This window comes from Protomyctophum parallelum (genome assembly GCF_964188405.1).
Source record: "Protomyctophum parallelum genome assembly, chromosome: 7".
Classification (NCBI taxonomy): Eukaryota; Metazoa; Chordata; class Actinopteri; order Myctophiformes; family Myctophidae; genus Protomyctophum; species Protomyctophum parallelum.
Window position 1 is genome coordinate 35,098,850 of NC_139705.1, and position 27,802 is coordinate 35,126,651.

Here is a 27,802-nt window from a genome sequence, read left to right on the forward strand (position 1 = left end):
GTAGTACAGTACTTATGTAAATGTACTTAGTAACTTTACACCACTGCTCCCTCCCCTCCCTCCGTCAACCTCCCTGGATCGTCTGCAGGTGGAACACAACCGCCACTCCGCCAGGCAGGAACATAGAGGGGGGAAAAGGAAGGGAAAAAAGTGTCCTCAATGCCCTCGCCGCTTTGAAGTTGCTGAACACGTCGTGCGGTGGGCCCTGGCTGCGCGTTGACAGGAGCGAGTCACGCTCTGATCCACTGAGCGTGGAGCACGTGGTCCACCAGATGTGAGGAGAGCGCTACCTATTTTGCTTTGGAGCCCCCATCTTACGTCTGACACAAGATGAGATCTATGCGGAGTACGCGCACACTCATGCAAACACACCCACACACATGCAAACACACCCACACACAGACACAGTCTTCTTGTGTCTTTCAAACACGTTAACCACTGAAGCCCTTCTCTTACAACAAATAGACCCCTTTTCCACCGGTTGGTTCCCAATGGTCACCGCCGCCGGTTCAGTTCTTTTTTGTTCTTAGTCCATGAGCCAGAGCTCCAAAATTGGAATGTTAATTATGAATTTAGTGGGCACAACCATACCTATATTAGATTATCACCATGAAACTTCCCCAGTTGATTACTTACACGAAGGCAATGATTTATTCTATTACAAATGTATTTTTTTAAAATAGAGGCATTATATAGGAAAATATGCAAAAAAAAATATATATGAAAAAGCTACTACTGTAGATGGGTTATCATCAATTTACTTATATTGATCCTATAAACAATTTAATATAGGTACAATTTAAAATTAACGTACCAATAACTGAAACCGGTGGAAAAATGGTCATAGTGAAAATAGCTGATATACAAGCTTACAACATGAGCTTATACAGTTACTTTCATTATTTTTGAAACATACTTTTAGAAAATCTTGAAAGATGACAGTTTTTTGTAATATTTTGACATATTTTATATGTTGACAGTATAATGACCCCAAAATGCAAGTTATGATTTTGTGCAACATATCTTGGACTACCTCCCTGTGCCCCTTCGAGGGGGCAGGACCCCATATTGGGAAACACTGGATTACCGTGACGGTCTTGATGCGTCCGCTGCCTCTGGTGCAGGTCCAGCCCGATCGGTTGAAAAGGAGGCCGCACGCCTCGCCCTCCAAGCAGGGAGCCATCTCACACCACTGACGACTCCTCACGATGCGCGCTGTGGGTAGACAGAGACAGAGGCAAATTAGCGCAATATAACCTCTGACTTAAACCCTAGCGTCCCTATTGTGGGGGCATAGGCGAATGGCAACATTTTTTGTATAAACATTTTACTTTAATTATGCAAAGAACAAGCAAATAAGTGAAAACTGAAAATGTCATTGAATTTTATTTTATTTAACCACCACTTAAAGGACCTATAACATAAAATTAAACTTTTTCAATTTATTTTGTGTTTTTGGGGCTCCCATATGTGTTTTCTATTCCCACAAATAACCAATTTTGAACAATCAGGCTTTCATATCATATAGGTGTTTTAATGGAAATTGCTCTCAGGAACAGCTCAACTGATTTTGGCCTCATCGTGATGTCATCAATGTCACCCTACTTTGTATAATTCCTCCTCTTCTTCAGTCTTTAGTTCCAAATTTGTATTTCCACTTTGTTTACAATATCCACCATTGTTGATTTTCCAAGCTGGCATGGAATGGAAACGAGCCTGGTTTTATCTAGCATCAGTATTATAATGACTCAAATATTAAATAATGTGCATATCAGCACCCCCACCATCTCAGGACATTGTGGTACTGCAGCCAAAACTGCTTTCAAAGTCCAGAAAGAAATGACAAGGCCTGGTTATATCAGAGTGGTGATTGAGGCTCAAACCATTAGAAATAACTTTGAGGGACATAATATTAAAAGCAGTTTTTAAATGCATGTTATTTGTGCTTTAAGACCTATTCAAGCATAGTAAACTTTTGAAAAGTTTCACTTGTAATGACACCCCCAATCTAGGGACACCAGGGTGAAAGTTAGTTAAAAATCAGCACGCATCGGCTGCATAATTGCAGAGACTGATGTCTTCAGAAAGGTCGAATAATGGCAGTTGGCAGATATATTGACCAGTCGGGCTCTAGCCAGGTCATCAAAAACAAATTGGACTTGCTTTGATTTCTATCTGAAGTTTATTTGTCTGTAGTAGGTGGCATGGGGTGACAAACTCTCGTTTCCTCTCACTCTCTCTGTCCCTCTCTGTAATTTGTTTGTGTGCGACACTGGATTAGCATTCGGCCCGTAGTCCACGCTGATAAGCACTGATTGTTCTTTGCACAGTGCGGCACACACAGAAACACTCCAAAGGTTATCTGCTCCCTGTGGACCTGGCCGCAGCCGCCCGCCATGCTCCTGTCCCGTCTGCCCAGCCAGCCGTCCCTTGGGCGTGCAGCGAGGGAAAGAAATTGAAAGAGAGGGACTGAGGCTTGTTCGAAGGTCCACACTGAGAGACAGGGGTGGGGGAGACTGAGAGAGAGGAGGGGGAAGGGAGGTAACCTGGTGACATTTACCCGGAAGGTAACCCTGGAACAAACCTTGTTAACACTCTGTCATTTGAAATAGGTCCTTGGAGTCGGACCCTGGTGCTGCTATGCCATAAAGACATGTCATCCAGTGAGATTTATTGAGCCTTACAAACAGCGGCCACATGTATGTACGAGTGCGCACGCACGCACGCACACACACACACACACACTCACACACAGATACACACACAGACACACACACAATTACAGCTCTACATATGAGGTCATTTCCCCTCAGCTAATAATGAATACTGTTGACAGTTGACACACATGAAGAAGGCATTCTATCCTGGTATGTGGAAATGAGGCTATGGACTCCATGTAGACTCACCCCTCCTTTACATGATGAAGAAGACAGCATAAACAAGATATGCACCACCAAAACCCCCCACCCTGTCCGTCCGTCCCCCCCCCCCCCCCCCCACAACACATACAGCTAGATTTCAACACATCATTATTTGTGGTCGGCGCTGCGCTGCCCGTTGATTTCCTGACAAGCGGTGGTGGGGCGAGCGCGACCCCGCTACCCCGATACTGACACAGAAGACCGCCGCGGGGTGAATTTCATTGTCACAGCCATCCGTCAGGCGCAACAAAGCATAGATTTATCAGTCACTTGCAGATGTAGTTTTGAGTGCATTATGGGAGACTGGCAAAACTCAATTTCCAGGGCCACAGAATAAAAGCTGAGTAGGCAAAGTAGATGGAGTGCTGACTAACGGCAGAGTGCATCAGCCCACCCACCAAGGCTAGTGGTACTTGGCTGAAATAAAATGCATTTTTCATCCACTGCTTCTGCTGCCCATGGATCTAGATACTGTTGTATGGAACCCACACTTGTTAGTATTCTTTTTTTATTCAAAGCCATCTAACTCGATCAGTGTTGACTGGTGGATTGCTGGATTCCATGCGTCCACGCACAATACGCTCAATGTATGTATGCTGCGGCTGATGTCAAACAAATTTGCTTTTGTGCGTACTGTATGCGCACACACGCGCACACACACGCACACGCACGCACACACACACACACACACACACACACACACACACACACACACACACACACACACACACACACACACACACACACACACACACGCCTATCTACAGATTTTCCATTTCGCATCTCATTTAGTCTTGCGGAAAGAAATGACCGTCATCATGTTATCATGTATCTTATAATAGCTCTATATGAGGTTGCTGAAATTCTCGGCTGATGCAAACAGCTGAGTTGCTGGATGGAATGTAAATCTATACAGTATATCGTTTTACCCGCCATCAGTTAGGCTTCTTTTGCACAATTTAGCTGAGTTTGGTGCAACTGAAGACCTGTCCCTCCAGGAGGTATATGGATCTGCTATTTTCAAACACTATATTAATGACATGACACCTGGATGAATGTAATTAAGTGGTGTGGAGAGGTGAGACAAGTTGTAATATATATATATATATATATATATATATATATATAGGTAAATGGTGCATTTATATAGCGCCTTTATCCATAGCACTTTACAATGTGCATGACATTCACCCATTCACACACACTCCGATGGCGGTTGGAAACCATACAAGGCACCAACCTGCTCATCGGGAGCAGTGACGGGTTCAGTGTCTTGCTCAAGGACACTTCGACAGTAACACAGGGGGAGACCAGGATCGAAGCGGGATCCTTCCGATTCCCAAGCGGCTGCTCTACCTCCTGAGCCACTGCCGATCATGGGGGTATACTGTACGACGTTCAGGCCAACTCTGACTCCTGCACGGCACCTGGGTGGCCTAGTATACAGACAGACAGACAGATGCCAGCTGTGTCGGATTTCCACCCAGAGGCTGTGGACAGCAGCCCGGGGATGTCAGCTGCCCAGGTCCCAGCAGTGTTATAGAGACTCGCCTGTCACTGCCTTTGGCCCTTCCACCAGATCACACCACATGTGTCTCAGCGAAAAGCATGCCGCCAAGCCCGGGCTGACCATGGCTAGAGACGACTGGCATTGGTGGAGGAAGTACTCGGTTTGGTAACACTTCAATTAAAGGTCGAGACTATATTGCATTACAATCGCAATTAGAATGCATTAGAATGCACTTATAAGGCTGCAACACTTAATTATGCGCATAACATCATACTGACAAGGTTTAAGCATTACAAGTGCTGAACCTGATGCATTATAAGCTCAGAACAACAGCACATTTATAACTACCATAACATAGTCAGATATAAAGTGTGAGTACAGTGCTTGAGTAAATGCACTTATAGCAGTTACTTTACATCACTGTGCGCCTGTGACCACAGCAGGATGAGAACATAGGAGAGAAGACAAAGAGAGAGGGGGGGGGGTGATAAGGGTAAGATAGAGGGATGTGCAAGAGTTGGAGTGGGAGTAAAAACGAGGCAGAAAGGCAGAGAGAGAGAGAGAGAGAGAGAGAGAGAGAGAGAGAGAGAGAGAGAGAGCGCACGCTGGAAAAAGATGAAGCTTGCAGCTGTAGATACATCTTGCTGCATGCAGACTCTCTTCATATTAGCTGTCGAGCTTTATATGGCTGTGGTGGCATGGCAACAGAGGGCCGAGGAGAGAGCGACAAAGAGAGAGAGAGAGAGAGAGAGAGAGAGAGAGAGTGAGAGAGAGAGAGAGAGAGACAGAAAGTGAGAGAGACAGGGGGAGAGAGAGAGACGGAGAGACAGACAGAAAGACAGACAGAAGGGAGAGAGAAATCAGGAGAGAAGAGGAGATTACAATGAGAGGCGGGAGATGAGCAACAAAAAGCCCATAATCCCCCTGTGTATGCAGACTTAATCAGCACAATGGCAACACAACTCCCCACAAAACGAGGGGCTAAAAGCCAGCAACACCTAGGCTAACGGGAGCGCTGGCAAGAACACGGTATTGGTGCTTTTATACAGTAGCACCTAGGGCGGGCTAACGGGAGCGCTGGCAAGAACAAGGTTTTGGTGCTTTTATACAGTAACATATAGGCTAATGGGAGCGCTGGCAAGAACAAGGTTTTGGTGCTTTTATACAGTAACACCTAGGCTAATGGGAGCGCTGGCAAGAACAAGGTTTTGGTGGTTTTATACAGTAACACCTAGGCTAACGGGGGTGCTGAAAGAACAAGGTATTGTTGGTTTTATACAGTAAACACTGAATTTATTTATTTATTTATTTGTCTTATTTGTCTGGCGCAAGCGATACCAGTTAGTCTGCTTGAAAAGAATGTACAGATGAAGCGGATTCTCTCCAATCGCACAGTGGAAAGACACAGCTGACTGAAAAGAGTCAAAGTTAACGAGGCAATGCCCTGGCGGCTGGCGTAGCCGTCTGGGCACCTTGGCTGGTAATCCAGTCTGGCAGTGTGCCGTGGGTTCGACTCCCGATCCCGACGGCCTGTCATGACGGGATGACATGACGGCATGTCATCCCCCATCTTTCTCCCCATTTCCTGTCAGCCTACTGTATACCTATCCCACCATAAAATAAAGGCGAAAGCCACAAGAAAAATCTTTAAAAGTTAACGAGGCAATTGGAAGCCTTACACCTCAACTCAACTTTATTGTAACATAGGGTGGCCAGACGTCCGGTTTCACGCCGGACAGTCCGGTTTTAGACCCACCTGTCCTCCTCCCACCTCAACCTCTGGCCGGACACATAATTGTCCGGTTTTTTGTGATATACAGTGCTTGTGTCATTTACTGTCATTTACGTCGTCTGCCTGGGTATTAAAATCTCCGCAGCGCTGCTCAGCTCAGTCTTAAAAAGAGAGAGGCTAGTGGAGACGTTCAGAGTGTTGCCATGTCCGCTTAATTATAAGCGACTTTAGGCTTGTTTTATATAACAGGCTACTAAGCCTAGTCAGGCTTCTTTTGGGCTTGTTTTCATAGACATGGTTGCTTGGTTCTCTTCCAAAACTGGGCAACACTGCCAGTGGGATGGTCGGTTTGTTTGTTGTGCTCTCACAATCACTTTAGTATAGTTAATGCAGAGATAAACAAACCAAATATGCCGAAATGAAAAACTACATTTAATGAGCAATGGAGCAAGGAACTCGACATCATAAAGAAAGGGAGGCTGTGTGAACATATAGGCTACTGGCATAATTCTATGTCCCACACCGATGACCATAAAACTGTATAAAAAAACCACAAGAAAGAGATTAAACATAAAACATATCTAAACATGAAATAAAATAAATTGATTCTAAAATGAATGGCCTTTGTGGTACCCTATAATTTAAAAAGGTTAATTTAATTAGCAAATATATGTTCTCTGTGGACATAATGCTGGAGATGATGGTGGTGAAAATCAGGTGCAATAGTAGTAGTAATAATATTAATATATGGGGGGGGGGGGGGGGATCTGGGGGGGGGGGGGGGTCGGGTCGGGGGAGCGAGCCCCGCAAAAGTGTCCTCCTTTCTGAGGTCTTGCAGGTGGCCACCCTATTGTAACATCACAGGTTTATAGGTGTAAAGAAGTGGGTGAAATTCTTTGTCATACAAGCTCCATTCATTAGATTTTAACGCTTAAAGGCCTCTACATAGACCATTTTATTCCTTGCGTGGGGGAGTCAAACGGACACAAAAAACGCAAGGTTATTTTAGACATGCAGAGTCCTTGCGTTTTTTCTTGCGTCGGATTTAATCACTGTAATGTGCAAGCATCTACTCGTCCACTAGATGGCAGCTGTGACACTATGAAGCTGTCCCAGAAAGCAACAACGCTGCATTTTCAGGAAGTGAATAGATCTGGTCTTTTTTCCCCCGTTGTTGTTGTTGCAACTTGCAAGGGATGGCATAAATACTGGTGTAGTTTTGAACCATGCCATCATAAACTGTGATGGAGAACTCCCGAGGAAGAAGATCAAGCCTTTAGAGTATATTATTTATAACTATGCTCTATGTTGACAGCAGCTATGGCTAGTTAGCCATCTAGCTTTGGCTAGCCATCTTTATGGAGAAATACTCTGTATTATGTAAGTAATCGTTCTCACAAGTAAAACTCCTCACTGTCTGTACATGATCTGTGTAATAAGTTGTGACTTTTTATTCTCTTCCAGGACGTCCCAACGGTCCCATGCAGACCATGATTTGGTTTGGTTGCGTTGGCTTGGGATCAGATCTCAACCTGACAGAGCGAGACAGATCACGTAACCGATGCAACGCAAGGGAGGAATTTCTCTCACCCTCCGTTCCTTATATATTCTTGCGTCGATTACGTTCGACTCTGTCAAGCACTTAAGGCAGCTGCACACCGACGATAAGTTATCCATCTCCTTACGCGGCCGACGTCGGTGCGGTGCTATCAGGGGTCTGGACCTGGTCAGGACTTATGATATTACGCCCATTAACAACCGGACTTGTTTGTTCGGGGCCCGACAGGCTAAGCCTGTTGTTAGCCCTGGGCTGGTGAAAAGTGTTTTGTTTTGGTGCGGAGACGGAGACTCTGGTGTTGCCAGATTCTTTGAGTGAAACAAGCAACCAGGTATATGAAAATAAGCCCAAAAGAAGCGACCGGTTTCACCACTTGAGCCCTATTACATCAGCTATTTTCAAAATGAATCTTGAAAGCAAGCCCATATAAGCAACTACACTTCAGAGATAAGCCCAAACAAAAGCAACCCGCAACTATGAATATTTTATATTTATATTTTATAATAAGTAGACCTGGCAACACGCTGCAGCCCAGCGCATGCGCAAAAACAATGTTTCATCGGCCGACTGGTTTGGGCTGAACTTGAAATGCATAGTTTGTTGCACTCTGTTGGAGTTGGAAAGAGTCTCTTTGGTGGAGAGACACCTTTAGAGGGTGGAACTCTTTGTTCACAGCAGGCTCAATAATCTTTTGTGGACACGTTACTGCTGATGCAGTGATTGAAGTGTTATGTCCGAGAGGTAAATGCAATTATGTGTGCATGTAGTTTGAAGTACAAAAAGGATGGTGGGGCATCTAGTGTGCAATCTGATGTGCCGTCTGCTTCAAATAACTTTACTGACATTTGCAACCAGTAGGCGTACTATACCCACTCTCAGGGCGTACATGGAGACGGAGGTCAGGGTCAGGAGACCACCTCCAACCACTGACTGCAGATGTGGTAGTTTTATTAACATACTCTAGTACTCCACCATATAGAAACATACAGGTTAAAACTTCATTTTATTAATTAAAATAAGTTTGTAGCTTTAAATGAGCTCTTATATATCGTGCAGATTATCACAGGCTGTTTGAGAGCCGTTAAATTTGAGATCTCTTTCCTGAATATGCGCCGAATATCCAGAGGATACTCAGCCTTTGCTGTGGTAATACTGCAGTAAGAGCAAAATTACTAAGATGAATAAGTGAAGGATACAGGCGGGACCGTGTACTTTTCAAGCAAGAAAAAAACTACAATTAAGGGGGAAAGGGGAATTATAATCAAAATGGAGCTTTAAAAAAATTGATTATTCTTTTGAAGGCATATCTGCTTTTTTAAAGAGACTGGAATGAGGCGTTTGGGAACCATTTCAGGTCAATTAAATTTGTGCCAGCGTGGCATGCGTAATAATTAGGGTGAGCCTCCAGGATGCCCTGATGGTAAATACCTGCTGAGCTGTAAAGCTCTGAGACAGCATCTTTACAGGGGGATCATTGAAGGTGCTTAGGTGCAGTATGGGTGAAATTCTGTAGCGACGGGCAAGTTTTCAGTTGTCAGCGACCTGGCGGCCGAGCTTGCCAGCATGCAGGCCCTGTCTTTAATGCACTGGCTATTAATGGAGCGTACTGGGGGAAGGCAGGTTAGGCAGCCAGTAATAATCAATCTCTTGCCAGTGTAATCATAGTTCTCTCTTAGTTAATTGTGTCTGTTGAGTGTTACAGTCCGCTGTCTGCAGAGTCAGAGAGCAAGAGAGAGAGAGGGGGAGAGAGAGATAAATAGGGAGATGGAGGGAGGGCGGGAGAGGTGTTAATTTAACTGGGATTGTAAAAATGGACCTGCAAGGGCCTTGAGATACACAATGTCATTGAGCGTTTGGATTTGGCCAATCCTCTCATGTTGTGTTGTTCCTCTCCTGCTGCAGAGCCGCAGCATTCTGCATACACTGGAGTCAGCATATGGCAATTACTGCACAGTAGAGTTTGCTTGGCTGGTAATGTCTTCCCGATTTAAAACCGCAAGTTAAATCCTTGTGTTGCACTGGGACAAAAGCTATTGTCCACAGCGTATGCAAAACCGAGCAGGCGCCAATCACGGGCTTCAACCTCAGACGAAGTAAAAAGCGCATGACAAATGAGTTTATGCCCGGCTCCAGAGCAGCGATGCAGTGGTAAGCATAAAGTTCGTTAAACACTTTCGACTGTACAAAAATGGTCAAGATTTGAAAAATGTAAAAAAATTGCATTGTAGCAGATGTACAATCTCACAACGCTTCACAATGTGACATGTTATGAGGTTGTAGATTGTCTATTTTTATTTTAGGGCTGGGGGGGCCTTTATTTGAAAGTGTACAGTAAGCTGACAGGAAATGGGGGGGAGAGAGATGGGGAGTGACACGTAGCAAAGGTTGCCGGAATCGGAAGTCGAACCCGCGACACGCTGTCAGGCGTGCATTAGCAGCCTACTGTAGGTGCCCGGACCACTACACTAGCCGCCGGCCATAGATTGTCTATTGTTAAGTGGTTAACAGATAGCGATCTTTATTACACACTCACCGTCGACACATGCCGGACGGGCCCGTGTAGTGCCTGCAATCTGGCCTCTCCGGCAGGCGCAGCGGGCCGTCTGCCGGGCGATGGTACGTCTGGGCATGCTGCTGTCTCGGTTCAGCATCACTATCTCACAGGTGCCCACCGCCAACTGGCCTGGCAAAGGGGAACAAAGCACATCACATTACCATAAAAAGGCAAATTACAAATGCTGTTGTTCATAGTCCAAAGTGCACACACAATCCCGCTGTGTTTGTTGGAAATAAAGATAATTTGCCCACGTCTGCTCCGACCAATCAAAACGATACATTGGTGGAGGTGACATGTAGCGGTTTCGCAGCACGGCAGCCTACAAACCAAGTCAGCTGACACATCTCATGGAAAGTAGACACACTTTATTTTCAATGTGCTCCATGGTGACTGGGCACAGAATTACTTCTGCGTTCTCGAGACTCCAGGGTGACGGCATTCTGGTTCATTTGTTTATTTATTCCCTTACTTATTCTCCTTTCTGGAAAATGAAAAGCTAGTCAGAATGGATACGGCCGGTACCTCTAAATTAGTGACCCAGCAAATTGTGTTTTTATCATCATTAAAAACATCAGAGAAGGTGAATTTTCTTCATCATCTCATGCCGGGGGAGCGAAGAGTCTGTAAAAAAGAAAAAACACTTTCAAACATGTGCCTCAAATTCTTTAGATAAATAATCCCATTTAAATTATATCCGTGTGAAAAATTGAGAGAATCCAAAAACAATTTAAGATGAATGAGAGAGAGAACTTTTTTTCTCTAACAATCCGGGAGAACATTCGCCATGAAAATAATCACTATAATAATAATAATAATAATAATAATAATCACTCATTTCAGAAATGTGATTGTAATTACTCTTAAAGCAAGGTTGAACTACTTAACTCTGAAGGTTAAAAGTTTAGTTCTTCTGGCCCCTGCTTTCTTGGCTCAACAGCTTTACACTCCATTCCAGAAACTGCAGATCTAAGCATTTACAGTAGGTGGTCTAACGATCAGTATTATCTAGTCAATAGTCTCCTCTCACACACAGCTGAGTCAGAGGAACAGGAAACATCCCAGCCCTATGGAAAAACAATGCAATGTACTGTAGCATCAACAATTGCAACCCAAGTTTTATTCTAAGTTATTATTGCCTGAACTGAACATAATGACACCTACAGTATGCATGGAGACCTAAGGTTGGCCTTTTAGTAGCATGTAATCTCTCTCATTAACATTGAATAGTAAGTGGTTTTGTTGAGGTACGTGTGCTGTAGGCATAATTGTAGCCTTTTATTTACACTGACCCTGTGCACTACGCACTACACACAGAACTATACTCTGTTATACTGTCTAACACTACTGTTTTCTAAAACATTAGCTCTATTCAGGGCACACTTTCATCTACCTTAGGCTTGAGGCTTGAGGGTAATGGCCTACTTTCCACACACACTAGAAAGAAAAACACTTCCACTGGTATGTTTGCTTTTCTATATACCAATTAGTGACAAAGGTTACAGACATGTCTGACCAACAGGCATTAAGGGACCGGCTCAGGAGATAGCGCAGCCATCATGGAACTGGGAGGTTCCCTGTTTGATAGTGGTTGACATTGAAAACCACTTTGAAGAAATGCACCAATACGTCTTCGAAAGAACTGACTTGAATTTGAACTCTGTGGTTAATGCATTTAATTCACATGAAAGCAGCAATTAATTAAGAAATATGAATACGGTCTACTGTACATGTTTTCCACAAATGTAATTATCTCATAAAGCAGAAACTGTGTATAATTATATATAGGCTAAATAACACTTCAAAAATCTACTCTAGTAAATGAGTCATAAATGAAAGCCTTAGACAGACATTGAAGCGAGGCGGAATTGCATTTGAAGTGCCAAGGTCAAACGTTCCCAGTAACTGAGAGGACACATATGTGTACACTTTCAGAGTCACATTAACAGTAACACTGTGCATCTACTACAGTAGTGAGGCACCACTCCACTGGCACTCACTGATCTCGGAATTTAAACAGCGGCACCTTAAAATAAATCACACCCGTTTGAACTGAGTGGTGCAACTCCCCTCTCCCCCTGCCTCTCTCTCTCTCTCTCTCCCTCTCACACTCTGTAATTAACAGGCAACAGTGCAACACTATCTCTCTCTCTGTTTCTGGCACAACAGCGCCACTTTTGCCTCTACTGGTACTCTAATCACATACAGTAGGTTAGGACAGACATTGCTCTTCCTTGGAGTGGTTGCACCACTCAAAAAAACACACACACAATCGGCTGACTTTGAAGGTGATGCACCCACCTATACCCCCTACATCCCTCCAATGGAGGATCATATCAGTGCCCTCTCCTGTATTTTCAACAGATGCCGTGAACAGATGAATGGGCCCCCTGAAGGACTTACATAATCGTATGATTGCTATTATTTGAGCTTATCGCAATTATTTTGCATAATCATCCTTGTGAAAACAGCTGGAGGAAATAAACATATATGGCATATTACCATCATTATTTCCACATGGTTGTCCATGCGCCTTTATCCTTATTTTGGTGGCAATTTAGTGAGAAATTGTTCAAAACGTTTGACACATGTCAAAACATTTTTTTAAAGTAGTGAAAATAACCGCTCTACAAGCTCATATGAGAACGTTGAAAAGATATTTATTGGTACTAGTCATTTCTTTATACTGTATTTGTGTTACTATATTTTCATACTGCTTAATTGCGGCCTGACAATCTAGCCCTAAATAGCTCTGATCAGAGCAATGGTCACAGAGTTATGGCCATAAGCTGCAGTTAAACACTGCTCTAACACTGCTGCCAAGTTTGGTGTGGATCAGAGCAATGGTGCGCCTGTGGTCCCTGGGGTGACATGGCAGACCCCTTGACAGTTTGCTGCCACAATACCTGTCGTCAATGTGGAAATTGGATTGAAGTTCAACATACAGTAGGATTCGTCACATTGGCCCCTCCTATGTCCAGCTTTGAGGGTTTGTGTAAACTGGTCAGTTTGACTGGAAACGTCGTCAATAAATTAATTATGGGAGCAGATGAGTGTGTGGGTTCATTCTTCTTTTTCTGATGTCACTTTCTAACCCAGCACCTCTACCTAGTGATGTGCATATTTTATTAGTTTTTGTGTAAACACAAACATTGCGTAAACACAAACATTGAAGATAGAAGAAGCGAGGACAAGAATTGTGATTGGCCAGACTGAGATGATGTATGATGATGATGAGAGCGCTCCTCACTTCACACAGGTGGGATCTTTTGTTTACAAAGCCTTACTAGGAAAACGGAGAATAGAGTTAAAGTGAGGAGCAGCCAGTGGCCAACGGCACAGAGACTTATGGAGGTTGGAGGCCATGGTCAGCAGCGCTCCATCGCTCTTATAAGGGGGAGTTCATTCATGTGACAGGGGGAGGGGGGAGGGTTTCTGTCACCGAAGTAAGACATAGGCCTCGTCTCTCTAATGCCGATGATGAAATGCGGACGTGGCGGCGACAGTGGGCGGACCAAGTGACGGATGACACAAGGGGCTGTTGTCTGTGGCCACCGGTTTCCATCACAGATGACAACCAACCACCCCCCCCCCCCCCCCACCCTAGAGCACAGAGACTGCCTCCCAGTGCTGACTGGCAGGGCGAATGACCTTATCACTGGATCACACCAGCATCCATGTGAAAAGCCCCATCACATGCAACCAAGACACTGGCACAGAGAAGAGATTCGAGCAGCACACGGCTCCGGGCAGAGTTCTAGCTGGCTGTGTTATTTCACCCATGTCTGTTAAACACACGCCACAGCTTTGAAGTAATATACTGTATATAGAAGATCAGAAAACCACAGGACCATATGGTTATAACACTGCAGGGAACAGGTTACCATTACATTACAGCATGTCAACTCACTTCCACAATTTGGCCTTTCTTATTATGTCTGCCGTTGAACTGACTGGTTGCCATGGTGAAAATATTCAACTTCTAGAAAATAATACTACTACAAGCACCCAATGTACAGGGTACGGGTGGGGGAAAAAAGTATACATTTGACAATTGGCCAACCTTTCTGTTAGAATTGGGCTACCGGTATCTACCTCCTGGTCCATGAACAACAGACAAATCAGACCAACTATAGAGATCATTTTTGAACAATGGACATTGGTGGACTTAATGAAACATATATTTAACAGTAGACAGAATGGCTGTTTGACCAGGGGGAGATATAGTGAGCCTAATAAGAGCTTCAGGCAGTAGTACTTGTAAATAAAGTATAGGCAGGTGATCCACCCGACACTAGGGCCTAAGGGTGCATTCAGAAATAAACTGGTCAGATTTCAAAGAACTCTGGTATTGATGTCTGCATCCAGAGAGTGCCCCAGAGTGCCTCAGAGTGTATTTCTGAACACACCCTCCATGTCTCCATGGTATAGGTATAGGATACCTCCTCCAGCCACAGTGCAAATGTACTAGTTGTATTCTATGTCAGAATTCTCAATAAAGAACATCTTTCTTGTACCTGTGGTGTGCAGGCTCTATGTCCGCTCTAGTTGTATTCTATAACATACAGATTGGTAAAAATAAATAAATCAAAACATTTTATTCATTCAAATAAGTTACGAATTAAACTCATTTTTCCATCCTTGTCATTCCCAACGCTACTCCAATCCAGGAGGCCATCTCATCTACTGGCCTGATCTGATTTCAAACGGCGTACGCTAGTCATGATATATCTACAGCACTGCGCATCTCATTACCTTAGCACCAGCCTCATGTGATGCCTGAGGCGCAGTAGGTAGTACTGTATACATATAAGACTAGTAGGACACCGCGGCAGGTGAAGGAACCAGATGTTCCCGTGACCCCCACCATATACCACCGTGATCTTATGTTCCTCAGCAAGTAGGGCACAAGAGCACTGGAGCGACACACACACACACACACACACACACACACACACACACACACACACACACACACACACAGTATAATAAGTTTAAAGAGGGTATATATATATATATATATATATATATATATATTATATGGCTCAGTTCCAGATGTTATGCATCTGCTGTGTGACAACACAGTTTGTGTGTCGCCATCTTATATCCAACTGTCGCCACAAATCACAGCACTAATTTGAACCTGTGTGACTCTCTGTAGATGGGATCAATTAATTGGGAAGGATTTTAAGGTGAGCGTTGCATCCAGAGCAGGCCATTTTTTTACAGAGATATGGGCACATTTTTAGGTTCAGAAGAAAAGAAAAAGAAAGAAATTTCAATTTGGCTGTAAAAATATAAACCATCTACCGGTACACAACATCAGTCTCCCTCCACATCTTACAGATTAATCATATCACAGCAATATTCATAATGACTGAACCAATTATTAAATTGAGTGGTGTTCACCATTAATTGTGCACCTAACAGGTCTGCCACTGCAGTACTATACATATACTCTTGTGGGATGTACATTGTCACTGCGTGTGACAGGTGGCTTCCTATAGACGTGTCACCAGAGTCACAGCATGTACTGTAAGTGATCTAGCTGGTGTAGCCAGCTTGCAGTGATATTTGGAGTTTACGTTTAGATCCTGATTTTGGAGAGTCCTAGCCCACCGATCCACCGATTACAAAACAATAGATGGACTTTTTGTATTGTTTTTTTAACAGGGCTTAGTCTGTAAGTGGTTAATTTATGAAGACACAAAAAAGCACACCTGTGTGAAGTGAGGGGCACTCTAGTCATCATCGTACATCATCATACATCATCATCAAGAATGGTGGTCCCTTATTGGCCAAGGGTTCCCAAAATTCCCACCGACATACATATGCCGGTTTGCATATGACGTAAATTCTCCAGGCATCCATTGTCAATGGCATTTAATTTAATGCCATTGGTGTTTATTTTTGTGTTCAGACAGAATCCATTATAGCTGTTTATAGGAGGGGCTCAAAAATAAACTAAAATTTTGAAAGATTTTTTAATATATGTATATATATACATATATTATATATATATATATATATATATGTGTGTGTCATCGGTTACATAAGTCAGTGCCATACCGATGTCGTCAAAACATGTTCTATTCTCCCGGACGGTTAGCTTAACCTTCTGGGCATCTAGGCTGCTGAGCCAGTCTGACGGCGTGCCACGGGTTCGACTCCCGATCCCGACGGCCTTTGCCGCGTGTCTTCGCCCCATCTCTCTCCCCATGTCCTGTCAGTCTACTTTCATCCTATCAATAAAGGCAACAATATCTTTAAAACATGTTCTATCTCTATAAATAGAGGCGTGAGGCATGAATGTACCGCTGTGCTATGATGAGGCCAAACAGTATATCTTTCTGTGATTGTAATGCGTAGCGTGATTGTGAGGCAGCGGTGAGTACTGAATTAAGGCCTTTAAGAAGCACAAAAGAGTGCGCGTGGGGGGGGGGGGGGGGGGGGTTTGCAACTGAATGGCTGGAAAATTAACATTTTGAGTTTACATAGTGCACAGTGCATGCATACACTTTCCTTAATGATTATATCTGTTTTCAGTATTTATTTATGATTTATTTTCTCTTTTATTAAGGTTATTGTATCGGTCAATTTGCATTGGTGGTGGGGAGGGGTCACGAGACAAAGCATTTTCGGGGTCCCCAGCTAAAAACTGCTCTATGGCATTGACTGTTATTCCTCCATAAGTGATTTTGGCACCTGGAAATATTGGTGCCTTCAAAATTGCAAGCACAGCTCCCTCTCTGAGGAAAATATTAATCTGTAGGGCTGCAACAACGAATGGATTATGAAAAGTTAGTCGCAGCCCTAGTTGTACATTATGGTAACCCAGAATTCCGAGATGTAGGGAATTCAACTCAAATTATTTTACACCTCTCTCCTCTCCCCGTGATGGAAGACTTTCAACTTCAAGCCCAATGCCTTCTACGGAGAAAATAACAATGCAGAAACACACTGAGCACTGCACTCAACTCTACCACGAGGGAAAGCAAAACAGACAGCTGAACGGAAATTCATATTCAGGGAGAGCTATGAAATATGAGGTTTGTGTGCTGCCAAATTGATTTAGCTGTAAAAGAGAGAATTTGTTTTCATTCCCCCCCCCCCCCCCCCCCCACATTCTCACAGGTTTGCAGCTTCAGCGCATACTGAAGCAGGGCTGTATGATTTGCTTACAATTCGCTGCCAAGGTCATAATCAAAGCTGTCTTCCTTGTGCATGCCTAATGGAAGTCTGGATCGGAAAGTATCGCTTTTCATTTCAAAACGTCAGTAATTCTAGTTAGTTTGATGCCTGGACGGTTGAGCAGTGTAGCGTAACAGGACAGTGTAGCACATCTCTCTGAGTCCCCAAAAGAACACTAAATCAATCTCCTTTTGTATTTATTTTGTATGTGCCTGTTCTACAACAGGCAACTGCCCAATATTGAGAGACAAGACACAAGAACTTATGCTTCCCTCTATCCTGTGATGATGTCTCGCCAAAATTCAGCTCCATATTATAGACAATCAATTGATTAAGTTCCATACCGGTGTCAATAACCGGTACATGTCATTCTCATCGTTGTTTTTATTCACAGCTTTTGTCACAATATACATAAACACAGACCATTTTCCCATTGGTGATTTTATGCCCATGAAAGTCGTTAAAATGTTGCCAAACTGAGTAACTTAGTCTAAATGGTTAAGAGTTATGGAGGTTTCAATTCCAATTATTTGTAAATCAAACTTTTCTCCAGGAACAATTCTGGGCTAGATTTTTCAAATCCATCTGTATGCTGTACAAAATGCAAAAAGAACTGCTTTGATGAAACGTTAACCCGCACAATGATACATAGTATGTTGGATTTCCTATCTCAATTAAGTTCAAGTCTCTACAAGTTGACGTTCATGCTGTATTGAAGATGCAATTCAAAATCAAACCATTGTATGCTTTAGATTTAGAAATTGAGTCATTATTAACCATCGTGTCAATGGGCCAAACATACCATGCATAAGAGTACATTTTCTGGTTTATCAGTTATGCACATACCAGAGCCATCTAATAGATGAGTTACGATATTGAGGGGGCAGAAACCGAGGATGTCTTCTACATCCTGACAGTATTCTGAAAAAGCTATGTTTCTATGTCAGTCGTTCATCGCCTTTTCAAAAATAGCAGACCTACAAGCTCGTAGCGCGACACTCGGTGGCGCGCTATGAGCTTGTAGATCTGCTATTTTTCAATAGCTAAAGCATAACATAATGCTAACAACAAAAGGGGTTCCCGCCCAGAATGGGTTAAGGCAATCACAATTACAGGATTCCTCGCCTCCTTGGCTCCTTTACAGTAAGTGACTTATTGGGCCACATTTATCAAATGTGAGATGAACAAATTTGATCATGAATCGCTGGGCATTGCATTTACACAAACTATGTGGGCTTTATCAAAGTTTTCTTATCAGTTTATTCATAGAGTCTGAAGAGATTTCACAAGTTATCAAAACTGTTCATAACTTCATATTGTATTCGTAAATGGCTGTAAAATGTGTTTGTAGATGATTTGATTGTATAAAATTGTGGACCTCTAAAATGTATGAAGCAAACAGATTATGAGAGTCTATTGATATTGATAAATGAAGCCTGTTGTACCAAAATGACCATGATCATAATCGACGACCAGTCTGATGATTTACTGTAATATTAATCTTTGAAGGAGCTTGGTAGCCTGGCCCCAGCCCTGAATCGCTAGCCACGCCCATTAAAAAATATATAATGAAGTGAAACTAAATGAAAATTCAGACTGAGTGTCAGGCTAGGAGCTTGGTGTAATTCACCTTGATCCTATTCTCCCATTAAACAATTGCCCTATGGCATTAACCCATTCAGGACTGGAACCCCTTTTGGTGTTTTACCCCTCCCGGTTGGGAACCCTTTTGGGGGTTCTTGTTGCTATGTACAGTATTAGCAGTATAAAATTTTTCTGAACACTTAGTTCAGTATTTAGAAGGCATTTTTAGAATTGTCCTCAGTCCTAAATGGGAGTAGAGAGGCCTGCTACTGTCTTCTTGTTACTATACCAATGTGTCTTATAAAGACATCATGAAATGGCTTTACTGCTTGCTCAGTATGACCACGGATATGCTTTAAAAGTGTGAAAAACATAGTTTTCATTTCATTGGCACATTAAAGCAGGGCTTCCCAAAGTTTTCGTTGCCAAGGATCCCCAAATAGCCATAGCCTTTGGCTTTGAAAACCTGTACCTTAAACTTCTAAATGAGAGAAAAATGCCTCTGTCTCGAACCTCTGCTGCGACCCCCCCCCCCCCCCCCCCCCTGTCGAGCACTAAGGTTTGTGGTTGACAAAGCAGAGAAGGGTTGCCGCTGCTCTGTGACTGCACCACTGAACCGGAGTGGGCCCCAGTGAGGAAATCCAGACATTTCCAAATTTATCGTTGAATAAACTGGCAGCGCGGAGAGGGGTCTGACAGGCCATTCATCGTGCCGGGCGCCGGCCCAATGGCATGCGTGGACAGGCAACAGCGCTTTGATTTCCTGTCTCTACCGCCATGACGGATGGCGGAGCAACGGAGGGGGGAAGGTGGTGTGAGGCAGCCACTCGCCACAGCACCGCACCGGCTGCCATACGATCGGCCCACTCATCCACCCGCACGTTGCCTCATTGCTTTGGCCTTCAGGACGGGGCCAGTGGGCGTGGTGTGTAGGTGATGTCTGTAAGTCATTTTAAGGTGTACTCTGACTCATAGGCCGCCCAAGAGAAAAGAGATTACTTTGACAACCCCAGGATTTCAATGAATAAAATGTTATTCAACCTATCTGTATGGTAGAGTATATAACTAGTACATCGGCAATGGTTGGAGGTGGTGGACCCGTCCCACTCTTCCATTGAGACATTTTGATACTGTGTCGTGTAGGACACCGACTCATTGACAATGTCAAAGTTAATTTAGCAGACATTGAATTGTGGGCTGGACTCTGGACATCGTTCAAATAACCTCAAATAAAACATACGGGAGTATCTATTATCTAACTCTGACTGATGGCACAGCATAGAAATATGCATCTCTACTACAACAGCAGCAACCGATCACACGGATACTGTCAAAAGGTGGATCTTTTGTAGTAGGATTTGCAGATTAGTATTGAGGCTTAACCCATTCTGACCTGAGATCAGATTCATTACGAGGTTTCCGGCGGACACACACTGGTCTGATGGACCCATTCTGACCTGAGATCAGATTCTAAAAATGTCAGTCGTTCTTCGATTTTTTTCAAAAATAGCAGACCTACAAGCTCGTATCGCGCCACTCGGTGGCGCGATATGAGCTTGTAGATCTGCTATTTTTAAATAGCTAAAGCATAACATGATGCCAACACCAAAATGGGTGCCCGGTCAGAATGGCTTAAGCATTACACATCGCTACACAATTCAGTTCAAAGCTGGACTAAAATATGGAGGAGGGAAGCCCACGCCCACCCCCGGCTAGTCGGCTACTTACAGTACATGGAGACTGTCAAAGTTCAAATCAGATACAGCTGTGTATCACTTCTGATTTATACTTCATCATAATCACGTGTCATGCGCCAAAGAAAGTTCACTTCACAGCACTTGTATAGATCTGTTTTTTTCTCTCCGCGTGCGACACCATCATACAACAGACTATACATTAAGCATAATTGGGGCATGCGATCCCAGGAGACTGTCTTACTCTGGGAATATCAGCTAGCGGAACAGAGTTCATACTAGATTGACAAATTGATTTTTTAGCACATAATAATAAAGCAATGACATGGTTTGGTGATGAAAACAGGCCAATAATAGATGGCTTTTGCGAGAAGTGCCGTACTTCCTAAGATGACACAGTTGCCCGAGAGAGATTGATTGAGGGTGGCGATAAAAAGGAGATGAGAAGAGATGGGTGAAAACATGGCGCGTATAATGCCCAATTTATGGGACACTATGACGGAGCATAAATTAAACATCTCAGGGCACAGGGAAGAACATTTAATTGAACAGGCAATTCATTTTACATCATTATCAAATTCTGTACCCGGCATTGGGCCAAAAATACATTCATGTGGGCACAATGCCTGCTCTACGGTGGTAGGTCACATGTTTTTAATGTTGGGTCTGGGGCCCACCATGGGGTGGTCCAAATGGACCCTTAGGGGTCTGTAACTCTGAGTGTACAGAATGGTACCAAATGGACCCTTACTTACTGGTCCTTTTGGTTCCAGATATTCACTCTGAGAGTTAAATTAACAAAAAAGTTTAGATTGGGCTCCCAAGATTAAAAATAAATGCTTCTGTTTGTACACTCTCAGAGTTACAGACCCATAAGTGTCCCCATTTGGAATCCTAGCGGGCCAGAAATAAGCATTGAGAAATGGTGGAATAGGCCTAATTATAGGCTACTTCTGGTCGATGGTTGATTAGAAGATTTAATCCGCTAACACGTGTGTATAATGAAAACGAGGAGTCTTCCTAACACGTTCCATTGCTTTATGTTCTGCTAATGAATCTTCCACAAAACTGGGCTCTTAATATATAGTGTTTTGTTAGGACAGTGGCCAATGAAGGGGAGTGAATCATGTTTTTGCTTTATGTGTAATTGCTGTAGGAGATGAATTATTCAACAGGAAAGGTTATCACTTATCACTTATCACAGTAGTGGCATAGCATGAAATGGATGAACATAGCCGAAGCCTGAAAGGAATTATTTAAGTCTTTGAATACCGGCATACATAAAATTAAAGTATTGCCAGTGGCCTAGCAATATATGGTCAGAGTGATGTTTTCTTTTTTCTCTCTCTCACTGAAAGAAGGATTAGGATGTACTGTATGGTTTAACCAAAACCTCCATTCATTCACTAATAATCAAACCGTGAAAGAGAAGTGTAGCCTATCAGCTATACGAATAGCACATAATGTAAATGTGAAAGAGGTTTGTTTGTGGCGAACATAATAATTATGGGGTATTTGCAGCAGTAACAGCATGAAAAGAGTATTATGCACATCCAATATGTTGGACAGGTGCACAGCAGAATACAATTAGCACAATCTCCTGACCTAAAGTATACAGAATAGATAGTTCTCTCTCTCTCTCTCTCTCTCTCTCTCTCTCTCTCTCTCTCTCACACACACACACACACACACACACACACACACACACATGGTATAGTAGGCTAGTGCACTGCACAATGGCAGGTCCAAAGTAACATAACCCATGAATGATGATGTAAATATTGTGTTCTTCTTACCCTCTCTCAGGAGGTGGGAGTAGAACATCCACAGGAGCAGCAGGCAGCAAAGTGACGCACCTCCACCTGCGGAGAACGTCTTCACTCCCGACTGCATCCTCCTCCCTGGCCCCCGGTGCCTTCCCTTATTATGGTGTTATTCCAACTTTAAATCTCCTGGTTTTACATGTGAAGATGCTCGACACGAGGGAGGAAAAAATAGTTACTCCGGTGGTGTTTCGATTGTCTGTCATTGGCGTCCATTTTGAGGTATAATAATAGGCAGAAGAAGAAGAAAGCACAGGCCAAATGTGATGGACAGATATCCCGTTGATCAAATCCCCTTTTTTTTCCTCTCGCAAATCGACTGTCACAACGCAAGAGAGGAGTAGAGTGGGTGCCGAGCTGCGTCCAAGACAAGTTCAACAAACCGTACACAATGTATAGGCGACAGTCAAGCAGAGGGATTTGGCAAGTTTATGCTGTCAGTGTCAATCCCGTGGTGTGGCTTGAATTATCGCAAATTAACGAGCGGGTTTGAAGTAGGCAGCGAAATAGAACACTGCGTCGTTCGTTCCCCCCAGTTCAGTTTAGACGTGGGTAGATTTGATCCTCGCGGTAGAATAAATGGTGGTGGAAGAAGTTCAACAGAGACCTCGGCTGGCATCAAGCGGCGTCACCTTCCTCTGCGCGCGGCGACCACGACGCAGCGCACCGTGCGTGTCTCATCAACTTCTGCACTGAGAGTCACTGACTGACTGCCACCCCAGACACAGACATACAAGTTCATAACATGGCTAGTCTCTACCATCGTCAAACAAGCACAGCCTTGAACGGCGTACACATAAAACAACCAAACCCAAATGCATCATATACGTATAATAAAAAGGCCACAATTTGGGCCATAGCCTATTACGCAAAAATGTCACATCAGAATAGTGCGGTGATGATTCTCCTGGTGCGCAACTGAGATTTGCTGCCTGTAATTAACGAATGAATGGTTTGTCGGTGGTCGAGATAACTTGGAACTTAACCGATCCATGGGCGCAGGGTATTCCTTTGCCAGTTTGCCTATAGGAGATTTAATATCGATTAGCCTATTATCGGGATCATCTCGAATGTTCGCTGGGTGTTGGTCCTCACGTCACTTGTGCCAGAGCAGGGGAACCGCTCTTCTTCGCAAAGTCAGTGCGTCTTCATTAATCAGTATTTTAAACGACCTCTTAATAATTCCCATCGTGGAAAAACCAGCGGGTCTGGTCTTCGAAGCAGGTTTTTGTCGAGTCACAAAATCGTATAGCGGATCAGTGAAGTGAATGCAGGGCAGGCTCTCTTCCAGTAAAGAGCATTAATCCCTGGTGGTGTGCTGGTGTCCAAGAGGAATTGGTGCGCATGCAGTGATTTGTACAATGTGCCCCTCTTTGGCATCCCATCACCGCACACTGTAATCCCGAGTGTTCATTTAACTCTGAGAGTATACAAAATAATGGAACAAACTGGGTCCATTTGTAACTCTGAGAGACGAGTGTAGTAGGCTAATATAAGTTACAAATTGATTAATGTGGTAATGTGGTGTGGTTACTGTCACTGCATTGTAGCGCCACTTGGTCCATAGAAGAGAACAATAATCTGCCTGATTCAGATTCTTTTCTGAAATAGTACTGAACTCTGTTTTTGTTTTTTCTAAAATAGGCTATAAATCCCAATAAAGTGCAGATGATGGATATCATCTTATTTAAACCGACCCAACCATAGGCCTATAATTATAATCGAAAGATAGGCCCCAAAAACAATAATAATGTTTTGATTGATTGATTGATTGATTGATTGAATACTTTAGTAGACAGAATGTATTAAATATAATGTCCCTTTGTCCCTCATTATGCATTATCTTGTTGCTGCTAATTGCCCTTAAAGCTTTGTATTTAGGACAGCCTGCGGCTCTGGGTTTATTTGTAATAAATAAGAATAATATGCCCATTTAAAGCAAATCTGTATTTATTTTAGCCATGTCATTTTATCCAATCTATGGCAGAGCTGTGGTCATTAGGGTTCAAGATGATTTAGGGGAAAGGAACTGGTCGGAATAATGTTTCCTTCCACGCGCTACGTCCGGCCAGGGAAAAGAAGCAGCTTGGACTCCTCATGCATAGAAGGAAGCATGGGGTCAGTCCGTTGCCCCTCCCCCCAGGTTGGCAGAGGAAGTGTAGCGCCCAGGATTATAATTGACACACTGGGTGAAAGAAATGCGTGAAAATCGTGGGATAAAAATAAAAATAAATTAGGAGTCAAGCCCAATCAGCCTAACCTGTCATCTCCAGTCAACCACACAGGAATGAGAAGGTTCGAGATGTATAGGGCCTGGGTAGAATCAACTTAAAACCCACATGGGAAAGCCCATTTGTGATGATTTGATTGGCTGAGCACGGAATGTGATGATGTATTTGTGTGATTTTGATTTATTACTTTTATTTACTTTATTTATTTATTTTCTTTTTGGGCTTGACCCCGTCTTATAGCTATACTTGCAGGTATATTAAATAGATTTATAATTGGCCTATACTGCTATACTTGCGCGCAGGTGTCACGCACCAAAGATCAGTGGAGCTTGTAGATCCCCTGATTCCCCCCCCCCCCCCCCCCCCCACACACACACACACACACACACACACACACACACACACACACACACACGATACCTATTCATTTAATTAACTAATTTAACAAATGACCCCCCCCCCCCATACAAGATTTGTGTTATTCAACATTTCCCCCCCCAAGAAATAGTACATCTATAAGCTCACAACGCATCACATCACTCGTGGTGTCCTCATCTTTCATGATGAACTGGTTGCCATCCATAAAACAGAAGGAGGTGTCTGGGTTCTGTAGCTTTCTCAAACAGGTAGGCTACTCTTCTTTAATCAGTGAAACAGGTAGTTGTACATAAAAGCAAAAAAACAACTGCTTGTTGTGATGCAGACTGTACCAGGGACGTGCACACATCAGACATTAAAGGTGCTTCAGTCCCTGCCCTTTTACCCGCATCTGTAAAACAACTGCCCTTTCCACACCACGGATGCAGCATTTACTATTGTGAAAGAAAGAAATGCAAATGCCACTCCTTTCCATGCCACGCGGGAAGGCAGCATTCATTTTTCTCCGAAGTCTCCTGAACTTGAACACAGCATTTTGCGTTGAACAAATTTGTTTAGAAATCCATGTCGTACACACCGCATCTCCACTAGCTACAGTATAAGAGAGTGCTGGGTTGCCCCCCTGAAAATAGCTGATCTACAAGCTCTCAACCCGTCGCAGCACGGCGCGTTGTGAGCTTGTACTGCTATTTTTGTCCAAGTGCCTGCCCTCTTACGGGATTTTAGCCCCTGCCTCTCTGACACTCTCTGCACGTCCCTGGACTGTATATGGAGAATAATACTGCACTCTGTCTTCAGGTGAAAAATGAATTTATTTATCTATAGTTGAGCAAAGCAACAGCTAGAGAATGGCCCGGAGGCCATGCATGCATGTGTGCCCAAACTCAAGCCTGATTTACGGTATCGTCCTATGACAGTGTCATGCACTGAACGTAGCAGATCTACAAGATCACCGCAAATCACAACCACAACCTGTTTTGAGCTGCTATCTTAATTCGTCCCAGAACCTTTAAACACCCGAGATTTGAATCGGGTCTCCTGCGGCTGTGTGGGAAACCGATAGGTCAAGACAAGAGGGAATACCCCCTTGGCCAATAGCAAAAATTATTAAGGAGGAGCTCAAGTTTTTAAACTCTTGCTCATTTAGCTGGGGAGTGGGATGCCTAGGGGTCCTTGAGGGGGTTCTTTGGGAACCCACGTTGAGAGAACCATGCATGATTTGCAGAGTTGTGTAACTTGTGTTTGGTGTCCACTGTCCACCCTGCCAGTCACTCATGGGTTGTCATACACCTTGTATTTGCATTGTTGTGGTCACTGTACTGTGTTTGGAAGTTGCAGGGATGGAGGGTTGGGTTGGATCTAAGGTAGGCTATATTCCCGGTGCTGGGGGGGTGCATATACAGTAGGCCTATACGTGAGTGTGACTGTGATGTTATAGCAGAGTACCATTGAATACTGGCATATATGCTACGTTAGTTGTAGTAGTTATAGTAGGCTTATTAATGGTAGTTGTTTTGTTCAATTAAGTAGACCGCTGTTGTGATAATGTCTTTAGTCATTCAGCGGAATTGCCCCTCTGCAAGCAAGCATGAGCTCGTAGAACAAGATTACAGGATAGTGTCACACGGCATGTTTTGAAGTTTATTAAGCACGTAGAGAGAATGCAGAGGTCACATACACATGGCCAGAAGATATGAGTCATGATGACTGATAAAGCTAAGCTAGACAAGGCAAGGCTGGACAGGAACAGACTGTATGCTGGCTCTGTTATTATTTATAATAGCGTAAATGTACACACATACTACAAAGACATTGTTCTATTTCACCAACAGTCTGTGTTGGATTTTAGAACACCACACACTGCTTCCTATGCGACTCCCGGAAATTACACACTACACACCCAACTTGACCCAAGGCCCCAGTGATGCTCTCCAACGTTGAAGCACTCGGCCCTAGTAGTAAGAGGTGGGACTGCAGGCGGACCCGTGGAGTTTTTCACGATTGTTAACACACTAACGGCATTCTCAAAACTGCACACACAAAACTGAAAACCTCACACACAAAATGCTAAACCCTGACTCTTTTCCATGACTCTTTGCCATCAAATCTCTTAACTGTTCCCAAAATGGAACTTGTGTTTTCATTACACACAGCCTTATTTTCAAATGACACACATACCATTCATTGAGTACACACAACTAAGCATTGGCTACACACTACCAAGCATTTACAGCACAATGAAGTGAAACATTTAAAACACAATCATAGATATGGAACACACATGAATGACAATGACTCTGGAGAATGAGCCATTTCTTCTTGTAAAATTACTCTGTGTAGGCCTACTTTTTCATAGTCAAACAGAAAACAGCACACAACTAGAAAAAGTGCCCTACTGGGCACAGGTCTCCACCAGGATGAGCAGATGTGAAGAATTCCAGGCAAAGGTTTTTCCTTGGCCTCTAGGGAGTTGGCATAGAAAGTTATCCACAGATCCGTGCAGTTAGAGGTAAAAACACTTTTGGGCCAGTTATAGCGCCACCTTGAGGCTGAGTTGAAATTGTTCATGTGGCATTTCGTCCTCGGCCTAGTGGGAATGTGGGTGCACAATTTCACGGAAATCTCG

At 43.5% G+C, this 27,802-nt stretch overlaps 1 protein-coding gene across 1 annotated transcript in view; it reads right to left on the bottom strand.

Annotated features, from left to right (window-relative positions):
- The window catches only part of tafa5l (TAFA chemokine like family member 5, like), a 47,293-nt gene extending 24,235 nt beyond the window's left edge, over positions 1-23,058 (bottom strand). Inside the window, exons 1-3 of the mRNA XM_083770091.1 lie at positions 22,541-23,058; positions 10,255-10,404; positions 1,088-1,215 (exon numbers count right to left, since the gene is read on the bottom strand). Of these exons, the coding sequence (XP_083626217.1) occupies positions 1,088-1,215; positions 10,255-10,404; positions 22,541-22,637 (375 nt within the window). The 5' untranslated portion in view covers positions 22,638-23,058. The remainder of the gene's footprint in view (positions 1-1,087; positions 1,216-10,254; positions 10,405-22,540) is intronic.
- Positions 23,059-27,802: the final 4,744 nt, after the last annotated feature.